At 37.6% G+C, this 15,006-nt stretch overlaps 1 protein-coding gene across 1 annotated transcript in view; it reads right to left on the reverse strand.

Annotated features, from left to right (window-relative positions):
- The window catches only part of LOC127450174 (caspase recruitment domain-containing protein 11-like), a 47,086-nt gene that overhangs the window by 7,755 nt on the left and 24,325 nt on the right, over nucleotides 1–15,006 (reverse strand). Inside the window, exons 7-18 of the mRNA XM_051714032.1 lie at nucleotides 8,662–8,787; nucleotides 8,374–8,568; nucleotides 7,466–7,615; nucleotides 7,303–7,354; nucleotides 5,450–5,577; nucleotides 5,253–5,356; nucleotides 4,733–4,785; nucleotides 4,498–4,633; nucleotides 4,091–4,289; nucleotides 3,881–4,007; nucleotides 3,223–3,463; nucleotides 2,168–2,252 (exon numbers count right to left, since the gene is read on the reverse strand). Of these exons, the coding sequence (XP_051569992.1) occupies nucleotides 2,168–2,252; nucleotides 3,223–3,463; nucleotides 3,881–4,007; nucleotides 4,091–4,289; nucleotides 4,498–4,633; nucleotides 4,733–4,785; nucleotides 5,253–5,356; nucleotides 5,450–5,577; nucleotides 7,303–7,354; nucleotides 7,466–7,615; nucleotides 8,374–8,568; nucleotides 8,662–8,787 (1,596 nt within the window). The remainder of the gene's footprint in view (nucleotides 1–2,167; nucleotides 2,253–3,222; nucleotides 3,464–3,880; nucleotides 4,008–4,090; nucleotides 4,290–4,497; nucleotides 4,634–4,732; nucleotides 4,786–5,252; nucleotides 5,357–5,449; nucleotides 5,578–7,302; nucleotides 7,355–7,465; nucleotides 7,616–8,373; nucleotides 8,569–8,661; nucleotides 8,788–15,006) is intronic.

Raw genomic sequence — 15,006 nt, forward strand, 5'->3', positions numbered from 1 at the left:
ATATATATATATATATATATATATAATAAAACCAAAAATTTTGTTGGTTCCAATACCTGTGAAATTTCACAATTCTTGATATTTGAAACTCAACACCACAGTAAAAATGGATATTATGCTATTAAACATACTCCTTTATTTGAAAAGTTAAATATTAATGTAAATATAAAGATAATAAATAAAAACAGTGGACAAGACATAAGCGACTGTTTATATTAATCACTCTTGGGATGGGCATTGACCATGAAGCACATTTAATTGTTCGGACGCGCAGCCACATATCCACATTCACCAATAGCGCTCGCGCCTCACAGTAAATGCAGTATGTTGTTTCACGACTCAGTAATGTGTATTTCCACCTAGTTCTCACAAAATTTCACTCAAAGCTTCAGCTCCATACAGGAAAACAATGAACGTTCATATGGACTCCAGTTGAAACACTGAGCGTACATTTAGCTCTGATTCAGGAAAATGTTCCCACACAACTGAGTCCGCCATCTGCGCGCATGTTTTTTCTGTCTGCTTAGAGGGAACATTGATCACAACTATTAACAATAACTCTACTCATGTGGCTACTCATGTTTATAGATGAATTTCACAAAGGCTATAATGAATATGTCTGGGTCTTCTTAATTTTTTATTTTGGGGTGATATATGACTTAGACATGTTCTCTCACACACTTTGTGAGATTCATCAATAAATATATCAACGAGTATTTAGTAGTACTTGGCCTGTCATGATAAACGACAGTGTAACTATGCCAGTATGCAGAAGTTAGTCAGCCATAAGATTTACCATTTACATAATTACAAACTTTAGCAAAAATAGCCTGTTGAATTCTTCAGTTCAGACAGGGTGGAAATGGTCATGTAAAACTAAATGTTTTTGGTGCAAGAAACCTTATTAGTAGATTCCAGGGGAGAAATACCACAATAGTGTTGAATATGGACTCGTTAATTACTAACTGTAATTCACTAGGGGTGGGTAAATGTATCGATTTTCCGATGCATCGTGATCTTCAACTGAATTGATGTCGATACTTAAAATCCAAGATTGATGCATATGCGACGAAATTTTGCACTATGCGACTAAATATCTGTGATTAGTCATTGGCTGGTGAACCAGTGATTAAGTTGTACAGTGGCAAAAAAGTTCAGCATCAAGATCTTTTCACTGTGTGTTCACAGTAAAAGTTTGTTTCGACTTGTTCCGTGTAATGTGTGTCCAAAGACGAGATTCAGGCAATCCATCTGTCACTGAATACGGTCTCTTTTAATATGCTTTCTGTTCTTTACAGTCAGTTGTTGATAAAAAACAACAAAAATAGAAACATTTAATTCTAATCACACAGCATGGATGGGGTAAGGAAGCCATGCGACTCCACTCACGTTAATATACGCTCAACCAAAACACTTCTGTGAGACACTCACTAAACTGCCGCTATTCATTGCCGCTATTCTTAAAGAGACAGTACCGTGTTTGCACGTATGTAAATACTTATGTATGTAAATGATAAAAATGTAACAATAAATTTATGCAATTTCAAGACACCATATTTATTTATTGATGGAATATACAGAATTTGTCCTTTTTTTAAAAAAAAAAGAAGCTAAAATGTCACCAAAATAATGGAAAAACTAATGATAAAATAAAAATGGTAAAATCTACTTTATATTTTCGTAATGTACCAAGTAAGAAGGTCCCCTCTATAATTAAAAGCATTAAAGTAGCTGAGAGATAATGTTTTTTATTTTTTTATTTTTTTTGGATTTTCTCCCCATTTCTCTCCAATTTGGCATGCCCAATTCCCAATGCGCTCTAGGTCTCAGAATTTCAGTTGCCTCCGCGTCTGAGACCGTCAATCCGCGCATCTTATCACGTGGCTTGTTGAGCGTACGTGTGGAGGCTCACTCTATTACTGAGAGAGAATTTAACTGAATATATAGAATAACTGAAAATATACCCATATGAATCTGAATTTAATCTAATTGAAATCAGAAGCAAACCGAATCGAGAACTTGTGCACTGAAATCAAATCAAATCGGGAAAGCTCTATCAATACCCAGCCCTAGAACTGACAAAGTGTGTCTTGTCAGACATCTGACAAATCTGCATATGCAAAAGCCCAAAGTGAGTGAATTTCACAACAATCCAGAAGGAACTGACCCGCAGCCCTCGCAGAGTGTCTGCTTCCTCTCGACCTCCTCGACACATCAGCTTCTGAATTTTCACCAAGAGGAGCTGCTGGGCTCTGGGGACGAGGTGACAGCCAAGTTCACTAAACAGCTTTTTAACACAGTCTTATCACATAGAAAAATACACACACACACACACACACACACACACATACTCACCTACAAACTGATAGACAATAATAAGATAATAAGTTACAGACGACAGACAAATTTCGATGAATTTCTAGAGGTTTTTTTTTATTATGGTTGATGCAGAGTGGTGCTGGTTCGCTCTTTATTTGAAACTGGGACATAATACTGCCACTAAACTGCCACCATACTATAACTATGCCAACACTGAAACTGAGAAAAATGGGTTTGAAGTTTTCTGAATGTCTAGCCAAATGTGAATTATAAAATCCTATTATTATAAAAGTCTCACTCTAATTTCTCGAATAGCTGAGCAGATCACAATCTAAGACACGTTTTTTTGTTTGTTTTTTTAACTGGGGTCTTCAGAAAATTTCAGAGAAAGAAAAGTGTAAAATAAGTTAAAAGTTAAAAAAGTTAACATTTACAGAATTTGACATTATTTCGGTTTTATTCTGCTTGGAAATCATGAGGTTAATCTTAATTATTTTATTCTATTGACAGCCATTTTTCTTCACCACTGTTCCCCTGCTTGGCTTGCTCACTGGAGGTTGTAAAGCAATATTCTCTGTGAAGTTGATTTTTAACAATAATTATTTTTAAAAGCGCTATACAAATACATTTTACTTGAAACAACATGTCCTTACAATATCAAACTTATAATTTTTCTTAAACAATATAAATGGGTCTTTATACAAAAAAATATATACAGCTGCCTGTATATTTTCGCAAGCGGGTCATCATATATGGAGATCTTTGGCATCAAAAAGCTTGAGATCCCTTTGTCTAAGGGACCAGATTTTGCTCATTACTCAGTTTGGACAAAATGTATAGTTACTGTGTTTTTCTTTTGCAGAGTAGTTTAATGGTTTTTCCTTCTTTTTTCAACATCCTTACCTGGAGTAGCTCGGTATAGTGCCTCTCTCCAGGTCCTTGTCGGTAAAAGAGTCCACACGAGCACACAGCCATTCGCACCTGCTCTGATGCATGGTGTCCAGCACGTGGAGAACCTCATCACATCTTACGTTCAATGAGCAGTTATCTGACTGGCTGGAGATGTTTAGATTGAGACGTATGTAGAAGGAGTCTCCTGACACCACCGTGCCATCTTCAATGTCCTTCAGCAGCCGTCTATAGCCTAGAAACAAGAGAGCATGGTCAAAACATGGACCTTTTGTGGCTCAGTAAATAACAGCTTTTTTCACAGCTCAGACTTCAATGGCATGTCTGAAGAGCTAGTGCAAGTGGCCCGGAACATAGTGTGGTGCTGGATGCAATCCAACTGAGTGAAATCTTTGATGGAAAGACATGCTCTAAGGTCTGTGTAATGGACTCCCAGTAGAAATTTGCACCAAACAGAGGTGCAGCACATTGATTCAAACAGAGCCGTGGGCTAAAAGACCAAAGCCCAGTCTTTTCTTTAGAGCCTGCATATGTAATGCGGATCCTCTTGGGGTGGCACAAGTCTTTTTTGAAGTGTTGGACCCTCTAACCTCTACCATCCACCTTGATCTCTTAAAAGAAACACGCTACTTTCAGAGAAGTTGGGACTCACCATCATAGTTGGACTTGTAGTGGAGATACACCTGTCCAGAACATCTCTGCAGGGTCCAGTGGGCTTCCTCCTTGGTGCATGTGTCCAAAGCCACACGCTGGGCTTCTCCACGGACACTGCCCTCCAGCTAGGGGAAAATGAAACCAAAGTGTAAAGATTGCACTAGCTTGGGTTTTCTGATTGTGGAACACATGAAGGATCCAGCCTCACCATTAAGAGATGGTGTCCAACTTTAACTCCGGCTCGCTCTGCATTAGAACCGGACTGGACAGAGAAAACAAAGATGCCACTATCATTTCCACCAATCAGAGCGATGTCTGATAAAAGATTTTCTCCTGACAGAGAAAGGCTCTGCACTGGCCGCAACGAGCTGCGAGGAGGGTCTGAATTAAACGAAGGACGGAATGGTCTGGAGATAGAAAACAGACACATTCACTGATCAAAGAGGTGTGATAAAATAGATGTACAATACTGTACTAAGGGGTTGAAATGACAAGACCGAAGTAGATAAAAAAAAATTCAATGTCACCAATCAAGGGAATCAATTTAAAGCTAAAATTATGATAATGAATACCAATTAAATGCACTGTCAAAGTAAAACAAAAAATGTCAAAAACCTTTCCAAAGAGAATTTCCTGAAGATGTTATTGACTTGCTCCAGATCATAGGAGTCCATTGTCTCAGACTGGTGGGAAGATGAAGACGAGTGAATGGATGAAGGCCCGTAGGAGGAAATGTCTACATCATGGTCATCTACAGCAAAGAATTAGACATTTTTCATTAAGTCGAGTCACTTAAGTGTATGATTCAGATGGTGAGAGGGCAAACTTAATGATTAATGTGCTTTCATACCCATATCTGCATTGTCTCCACTGTCAGTATCTGCAGTGTCTGAAAAGGGAATACTGAAAGAAGGATACAAAATATTACAATGTATTTAACAATAGTAGCACGGCAACAGCAATTACGCAAATATACCATGGTTTTACTTTACTTACACTAACTATATTTGCTATGGTACTTGGTGGAAACATTTGATGCTTTCTAAATAATCTACAGTAATCTAATTATAACCTCTAATTCATTTTTGTCCCGTTTTTAGTATATAGCTTTAAAATGTTATTAGGCTACTACTTTTCGAAATAAATACCTCTTACAGAAACTAGTTACATTGATCTATCCATGGTAACTGGCTATCCATGGTTTTACCCATGGTTTCACTGCAAAAAATAAGCATAAGATATAAAGAATTTAATGTATTTAGAATATATAAATGTATATGAATGTAAGTGTATTTTGTTCCATTCCTAACAGTGTCTATGCTTTCTCTTTGATCTGTGTGTCTGTTCTAGAGAGCAGTGTTTTTGATTACCACTTGAACTGCGAGTTTGGGTTCTCCTTTATCCTCCTGACAATGGAGTGCTGGTCTGGAGGCTCGGGCGCAGTGGACAAGATGCTGTCGTTACGGTAGCGCAGCTAAAGAGACACAAGCACAAACAAAATGCTTGTCTTCAAATTCAAGCTACTTGGAGAGATAAACCAATTAGCTGAAAATGAACTGAAGCATACATTTTTACAGTAGATCTCTCCAACATTAGGAGTGGGTGTGATAGGAGAATTCATTAAGTTGGCATTGGCTGGACTTGTGCTGTCAGTGGCTGCAGGTTCTGAGAGATCTCCATTGGTGAATGTCAAGGCTAAATAATGAGAGATGAAATCAAAGAAAACCAAGGTCAGAGACCCTTAAATTGTGTCCTAACCAGTGGTGACTGGTGCTTATTATATGTGGGAGCGCACAGACTATTGATTTTGTTATCTGCAATGTTGCTCCCAAAAGCTGCTCAAAGTACTACTCAAACTGTGAAATTTCTTAAAGCTGAAGTATGTAATTTCTAAAAATAAACAAAAATAAACATTGTTTTCAAAAAAGTTTTCTGAATACGCTTCCCGTATGCCGTAACCCTGTATCAAACAAAGAGATAGTCCCGCCCCCAACTCACGCCATTGGTTGAGTGACGTTGTTGGGGCGGGTCTAAGCAAATTCACCCAAAAATCTCTTATCATTTACTCACCCTCATGCCATCCCAGATGAGCATGACTTTCTTTCTTCAGCAGAACACAAACGAAGATTTTTAGAAGCACATTTCAGCTCTGTAGGTCCATAAAATTCAAGTGAATGGTGATCAGACCTTTCTAGCTCCAAAAATCACATAAAGGAAACATAAAAGTAATCATTATGACTCCAGTATTTAAATCCATATCTTCAGAAGCAATATAATAGGTGTGGATAAGAAACAGGACAATATTTAAGTCTTTTCTCCACTTTCACTTTCACTTTCAGATCCGATAGTAAAACTAAACAGTAACCACATGTGACTTTCAGATGTAAAAGTGAAAGTGAAAGTGAAAGTGGAGATTTAGAGTAAAAAAGGACTTACATTTTTATCTGTTTCTCTTAGCATATCTCTCTTCTGAAAACATGGATTTAACCACTGGAGTCTTATGGATTACTTCTATGTTTCCTTTATGTGATTTTTGGAGTTACAATGGTCTGATCACCAATTGCTTGCATTGTATATACCTACAGAGCGGAGATGTTCTTCTAAAAATCTTCATTTATACTCAGCAGAAGAAAGAAAGTCATGCACATCTGGGATGGCATGAGGGTGAGTAAATGATGAGAGAATTTTCATTTTTGGATGAACTATCCCTTTAAAACAAAAACAGAAATTTTCATAGTGCGGAGAAACATAGCACTTACAGTTTTCAAGAAAATGAACCTATGATTGGCTTACTTATAGCTGTCTCTGCATATTAAGCTGGGATATGAGAAAGTATTTTAACATACCATTACATCAGCTTTAACAAAAATAATTAACTATGCTCAAAACTGTTTTTCTAACAAATCAGGCAAACTATCTGATTATGAAGACTTAAAAAAAATCTGTTACATCAGATTGCAAATAACTGTGCATGTATTTCAGAGCTGGCGAACACTCTGCGTCTGAGAGCGTTTTGTTTACATTTCATACGGCATCAATCACATACATCACCGTTTCTATTATTGGCCGTTTATTGCTAAAAAAATGTTTTTAATTCAACAAAGAATGATATTCAAGTTATATAGATTTTTTGGTACATTTCTTTTATGAAATTTTAGGTGAAGCTGTGCTTCTTGTTAAGTCACTAAAGCAATAGCCACTGGTTCTAACCATTTATAATGCAAAAAGGCAACAAGTTATAAAAGCAATCAAATGAAAATGGAAGAGTTTTAGTCCTAACCAGCTAACATTTGATCTTGATTGCTTGGTTTCTACATGGTGTCGCAAAAATACTGTAAAATACTGCAAACATTGCTGCAAATTTAACACATATTAACGGTAAGTTTGTTGCAAATACTTTTTGCACAGAGCATATTTTACCTTGTAACTGCAGACTTTTAAGTCCAGTTGCTGGAGATTTTGGTCTGGCAACCTATTAAATAAGGATGGCACAAAAGTTGAGATATAGAAATAATAGTCTAAAAAAATATATAAAATAAGAAATCCCAAAGAAATTTTAAAAATTGTTTAAAATTCTGCTTACCCTGGCCTTGAGGTTATGTCTACGTTTGAACCTCTGCTCTTGATCCTCAACAGTGTCTTCTCCAGAGTCTTCAGAATGTCCTCCAGTATTTGGGTCAGGTGGGCCAAAGTGCTGAGCTATAATGTGTGGAGTAATGTCTCGTGGCAAACTCTGAGATAGAGAGGGAAAACAAATAACAATGAAGAAGAAATTGACTAAATAGCTGTGCCACTGCTGTGCATATTTTTCAGAGCCAAAACCTGCATCTTATTCTTTGCTCTGTACAAATTATGTTCAACAGATCTTTTTGGTCATGTTTTGAACAAACAAAACATGTTTGGTTTAATTTTTTAATTTTTAATTTTTTTTTATTTGGAAGGCACAATTCCCAATGTGCTTTAAGTCCTCGTGGTCGCGTAGTGATTCGCCTCAGTCCGGGTGGCAGAGGACGAATCCCAGTTGCCTCTGCATATGAGACTGTCAACCCCCGCATCTTATCACATGGCTTATTGAGCGTGTTGCCACGGAGACATGGCGCGTGTGGAGGCTTCACGCCATCCACTGCAGCATCCATGCTCAACTCACCATGCGCCCCACCGAGAGCGAACCACATTATAGCGACCACGAGGAGGTTACCCCATGTGATTCTACCCTCCCTAGCAACTGGGCCAATTTGGTTGCTTAGGAGACCTGGCTGGAGTCACTCAGCACGCCCTGGGATTCGAACTAGTGAACTCCAGGGGTGGTAGCCAGCGTCTTTTACCACTGAGCTACCCAGGCCCCCTAGTTTCATGTTTTTGTCCTTACCTGATTTGTATAATTACATAACGCAGACAGCGTGTGCACACAAATGATGCTATCAGCAAATGCAATTTGAATGCATGTGAATTCCCCCCTGAAGTGTTTAACCTGACAAATAATATTCTCACCTGATCCAGACCATTTTCCTTAGACACACGTCTAAGTTTGCACTCCACGTTGACAATCTTGGCTTCTTTGCGTACAATCTCAATTTGAAGTTCATCGCTCTTTTCCTCCAACTCCCGTATTTGCTTGCGGTACTTGTCTTTATCAATCAAACACTGAGACACAAGATGTTGGGCATCATCTCTTGACTTGAAAGCCTGTCGGATACAGAAAAGAGCACTAAATCAGTAGCCCTTTTGACTAAAAGTAAGTGAACTGATCTAACAACACTAGGAACATTTGCACTCAACCTGGTCTCGCTCACGTTCCACCTCTTCAAGCTGAACCATGATGGTATTCATGCGGTTCTTGTACATTTCACAGTCCTTCACCAAAGTGGAGCACTTCAGTTCAAGGTCTTCCTTCTCTTCCAGGTACTGTGCATGATATTATTGAGAATTTTGAATGAGTATAGTAGACTAAAGAGTAAAGTGACATCACTCAGTACTGTATAGTTTGACACTGAGCGGCAACCTTCTGAACTGTTGAAATGTTTTAAAGGCTACATTTTGCATGCTTCCTTTCAGCACATTAGTAATACTTCCCCGTCAGACCATCATTTCACACTAAGCAGTTTCATGTGGCTCAAACCCTGCTGACTGCATGTGACAGAGGCAGATCTCCATCATTACTGAGAAAATGCTCTGCTATGGCATAAATCTCCATTTTGCTGTTGCATAGCTTCCATATGGCACACCAAAAATGTTTCAAAGATTACTTTCCAAAAAAAAAAAAAAAAAAAAAAATTGATATCAGACTGCTTTTTGGGAACGTGGAAAGGGTCTCAAGAAGTCTGATTTGGTTTGAAAAGCATTCTGCAAGGATCAAAGTCTGTAGAGTGTTTGGTTTGTGTGAGTGATATAACGTCCAGGGTTATTATAGTTTTAAATTTAGAATTTAGTTATTATTTCGATTTTGTTGTTTATCGTTTTCGTTTTTGTTAGTTTCTGCTCTGCTTTAGTTTAGTTTATCAGCACATTTAGTTTTTCATTTTAGATTAAAATTTTTAGTGCTGCCAAAGTTAATGTGTTAACGGACATTTTTTAAATATGTTTAAAGGGGTCTTTTTTCTTTCTTAAGGTTCACTTATAATGCTAGTAAAAGAATTGGCACAAAAAACAAACAGTCATAATGTAATATTACATGACCTTTTTCTACCCTGTGTTTAGCCCTGTCTCAAACGCTCCATTTAACCAGTACTACAGCTTTAAGACACGCCCACTGTTATGATTGAAAAGTAGACGTCCTACACCATTACAAGCGTGGAACTGTATTTTACAAGAATGTTTCTCTCCGATACTTATCAGGCATACAAGATTTAGTGATAAGATAACGCTATTTAAACAGCAAAAATCGAACACAAGCTACAAATGTAACAGGTTAATAAATGTGTATCACGCTGTAGGGAGAGTGTTATAAGGAATGGTTGGCCTGGGGTTTCCCGTTTAATCTCCCAGCTTCAATACGCATCCCGTGTCAGGAAATATGTGATGTTCACTGGCTGGAGAATCACGCTCGAATGATTCGCCAATCGACCGGTGAGGGGGTCTCCCTCGATAAATTCGCAGATTAAATACAGGAAAATTAGCGTTCAGATGCATTCATTTCAGCCAAAATGTAGGACATCATGGCTAATATGAGACAGATGAGAAAGCAGGCAGACTTACTAACATAAACGTCGCAATTGTTTTCCGTTGCGCTCCACGTTCTGCTGCTATATTTAAATAATTTCACCTCAAATCAGTATTTCATGAGGAATTATGTATTTGTTTGGTAAGTCACTATGTAATAAGCACAATCCAATCCCCTTTGGGGTAATAATCATAGTTTATTTTGCGTTAAAAACGTCTATACGATTCCTTACATATCAAACAAATATAGGCTGATGAAACATTAGAATTACACTTATTACTCACCAGCATTACTGTCGTGTCCAATATGGTTTACTGCGGTAAAGATAGTTTGCGGTTTGAAATTCAAACTTCGATTGGCTATAAATCCGCTATGCGCTGTCGTAGACACGTAAATAATGTTGCATGTGATTCTTCATGATTTGTGAATTCGGATGACATCATCCTCCGCTCCGCAATCAGTCATTTAAATTTTACGTCTCTTCATTTTCTAATCCAAAAATCTTAAAAAGTTGAACACCTAGAAGACTGAAACCACTCTCATCTTAACCAGTCTGATTTGTGCATTTTTTTCACAGCAGTTTGTTTTCCTGTCAACAATTTAAGTTCATGAGTCGGGATGGTGAAAATAAGTGCTCTTAGCTTTTAACGGCTATTTCCAGTAAACACGTAATCTGGGTTCATGCAAATTCTCTTGTATTAGATAGATCCTGATTTGTGTAACCTTTCACAATCATATTTGGTCGCATTTGATTGCATCTTACTGCTCAACCCCCATTGCCTTGTGTAATAATAACCAGTGGCGGTTCTGGCTTACTTGGTGCCCTAGGTGAGATCGGACGTGACACCCCCCCTTAATGCCCCTTATATATATAAATAAATGGCACATTCTATTAACATTGACATTATACAGTATATACAGTACATAACTTAAATTGCACAATTGAATTATAGAGTCAATAAATAAAGTATATGGCATAATTCTTACAAATTGCTGCTACTCTGTGCTATTACACCTAATCCCTAATTTAAAATGTAACCCTCCCCTCGTAGATTTCATTGCTGCAAAATCATCAATAACTTCGTCATATCTGCCCAGCAATCACATGGTTGATACTAATTATTGCAAGACCACTAATAAGATCCTGTGTCATGGTGTAGCCTACCTATAGGCCTACTGTTTATCATGGTTATCTTATGTTTGTTCATAATGTAAGAATACATTGCCTGCCTGTATCGCCTATGCCAGGATCCGCTTCTGATAATAACAATATAGGCTGTGTCAATGGATAAAGCCATTAGAGAAATCAGCTTATAATTCTAAAAACTGAGCACCTAGCATGGTCACAGTAAGCTCAAATAAACCTTCATGATTTGTGAATTTTTTCACAGATCAGTTTTTGTCTCAACCCTTTTTGAGTTCTGTAGTCAACAGTTTACCTGAAAAATCAGTGTTATAGGCTTATTGTTATAATTGCTCTGTGTTTTAGTCTTTCCCATTCATTTTCTATGGTGGGTCAAAAATGAAACGGAACACTACGAGTGTTACTTTTTTGTCATGGGGGCTAAACTCATCAAATCCAGTCCAATGTTTTGTGTGAGTTCAGATGGCAAATGAAAGAAAAGTAACCAAGCCTTGGCCCACTGAGATGAATGAAACCATTTTTATTAAAGAAACCAAAACAAAATGGGTAAAAAATGACCCGAACACAGTACAAGGGTTAAATAAAATGACTAGCTAGTTGACACATCATCCATATCAAAACTTTATTTGTCAACAACAAGCCAAAACCATCAAACTGAGTCAAATCAATCTCTGAAATTTTTCACAAATCCAGTTTTGTGTAAAACTATTGTTTTTCCATAATAATTATCATGTGTTTCAAGAATGTGACTTCTCAAAGCCTATAACACTGATTTGAAAGCTGTTAAATCCAGAACTCAAGAAATTGGTTAAATGACAAAAACTGATCTGTGAAAAAAATCACAAATAATGAAGGTGTATTTGAGCCTACTATGATCTGTCTATGTGCTCAGTTTTTAGGGTTTTAGGCCTTTTATTACTTTTTTGGCTTACATCCTTAATATTTCACAATGCCAATATGCATGAAGCCATGAAAATGAGTAAAATCAATCTGTGAAGGTTTTCACAAATCCAGTTTTGTGAGAAAATTGTGTTTTTCCATTATAATAATGTTTCCAGAATGTGACCTCTCAAAGCCTATAACACTGATTTTTTCAGGAAAACTGTTGAATCCAGAACTCAAAAATGGTTAAATGACAAAAACTGATCTGTGAAAAAATTCACAAATCATGAAGGTCTACTACTATGACTAATTCTATGTTTTTAGAATTATAAACTGATTTCTCTGATGGCTTTATCCATTGACACAGCCTATATTGTAATTATTACACAAGGCAATGGGGGTTGAGCAGTGAGACACAATCAAACATGACCAAATGTGATTGTGAAAGGTTTCACAGGATCTATCTAATACAAGTGAATTTGCATTAACCCAGTTTGCGTGTTTACTGGAAATAGCCGTTAAATGTGAAGAGCACTTATTTTCACCATCCAGACTCATGGACTTAAAAAGAGATATCAGGAAAACAAACAGCTGTGAAAAAATTCACAACTCAGACTGGTCAAGATGAGAGTGGTTTCAGTCTTCTAGGTGTTCAACTTTTGAAGCTATTTAGATTAGAAAATGAAGAGTTGTAAAATTTAAATGACCGACTGTGGTCATTCGGATGATCCGAATTCACAAATCATGAAGAATCACATGCAACATTATTTACATGTCTACGACAGCGCATAGCGGATTTATAGCCAATCAAAGTTTGAATTTCAAACCGCAGTATATTGTTTGCACTGCTCCATCTCTCAATACAAGTTTCTTTGCAAAGCCTGAATCCTTGAATCTCAGAAGAATACATTCATGAATCCAAACATTTATTCCCATATTGATGTGTTCAGGAACTTCATTTGAATTATTCACTCATTCCTAACATTGGGATCCTTTAGAAGGCTATGCAGAGATATTGTTTTTTCACAACCAGGAACACAGTGTCCAGGGACCTAACTTTATTCTTTATGCTGGCAAAAGCAAACTATTTATAATAGTTCCACTTTCAGTGTTGCAGTTTCTCAGCCGCCTTCTCTCTCTGTCAACTCACCAGCTGTGACGATTATGTATGTTGTAGAGGCGGGGACTATGCAAAAGAGTTCTATCTTCTATTTCACAAGGGGGCAATTTTAAAACGAGTCGTTTTTGCAGGGTGAAAACAATAAATGCTCTTTTTGGGCTGGAGAAGAGTACAGTCAGTTTTTATAGCACAATGACCTCTTATATGTCAAAATTTCAAGGAAAATTTGGTTTCTCATAATGTGACCCCTTTAATGCTGCTAAATTTGTAGAGGTAAATGTTTCAAATGTGATAATATACTGTGTATCAAAAAACGAATTTAAAATAATTTAAACTAAAATAATTTCATTTTTATTTTATTTTAATTAATTTTAGAGAAATTAAAATGTATTTTAGTTTAGTTTAAATTGTTCTATTTTATTTTTAAGAAAAATCTAGTTTTTATTTTAGTCTTTGTTAAAGATAATAACACTGATAACAAATGAGAGATGTTGGTAAGCTAGCAAGATGAAACAAAATTAAATTGTATATTTTTGGCCTAAATTATTCTAAAATGCACATTTGATTCAAGTGGCATATTAGAGAAGCTCCAAAAGAGGTCTGACTGTGATGAGATGTCTTTGCGGCCCCCCTCCTCTTCCTGTCTCACCCTGAATTCTGACACTTTTCACACGTCACTTCAGATGTGTTGCTAATTAGAGATGCAGCACATTGCAGAAGGGGCAACTTAGAGCAGCAAGTCCTCATCAGCCTCTGTCACTTCTCGTTCATGTGTGACAAGTGAAAAACCCTTTGCCTACACTTCATTATTTCTAGGTGTCAACTAAAAACTCTCATGCAGAGACCATATTAAATACACTTAATATTCCATGAGACCAGTGTAATATCACATTAGCATGTTTATTGTGAGGTCATTTGAAAATTCAAGACATGACCTAAAGATAACCAGTCTGACCTTAGAAGCTCAGTTCTGCTCACACTGAAGCAAGCTGCCAACCTAGATGGCATTTGAAGGCAAGTTATTTACAAGAAAAAAGACTAGGAAAGCTTCAGGCCCAGACAGTGTCTCACCTGCCTGTCTGAAAGTCTGCGCTGACCAACTGGCCCCCATCTTCACACAAATCTTCAATAGATCATTGGAGCAGTGTGAACAACCCTGCTGCTTCAAATGCTCCACCATCATTCTGGTCACCAAAATTCCCAAAATCATAGGACTTAATGACTACAGACCTATTGCTCTCACGTCTGTGGTCATGAAGTCATTTGAGAGACTGGTTTTGGCCTAACTGAAGGACATCACTGGACCCCTGCTAGACCCCCTTCAGTTTGCTTACCAAGCAAACAGGTCTGTGGATGATGCTATCAACATGGGACTGCATTATATCCTGCAACACCTCAACAGACCTGGGACTTATGCAAGGATCCTATTTGTTGACTTCAGTTCAGCCTTCAATACCATCATGCCTGATCTTCTCTCAACCAAACTGACCCAGCTCTCCATGCCAACCACAATCTGTCGGTGGATCAACAGCTTTCTGACAGATAGGCAGCAGCTAGTGAGACTGGGGAAACTCACATCCGGGACCCTCACTATTAGCATTGGTGCTCCTCAGGGATGTGTTCTCTCTCCACTGCTCTTCTCACTGTACATGAATGACTACACTGCAAAGGACCCCTCTGTCAAGCTCCTGAAGTTTGCAGATGACACCACGGTCATTGGCCTTATCCACAACGGTGACCAGTCTGCATACAGACAGGAGGTTGAACAGCTGGCTGTCTGGTGCGGTCACAACAACCTTGAGCTGAACATGCTCAAAA

The sequence above is a fragment of the Myxocyprinus asiaticus genome, chromosome 13 (assembly GCF_019703515.2).
Source record: "Myxocyprinus asiaticus isolate MX2 ecotype Aquarium Trade chromosome 13, UBuf_Myxa_2, whole genome shotgun sequence".
Lineage (NCBI taxonomy): Eukaryota > Metazoa > Chordata > Actinopteri > Cypriniformes > Catostomidae > Myxocyprinus > Myxocyprinus asiaticus.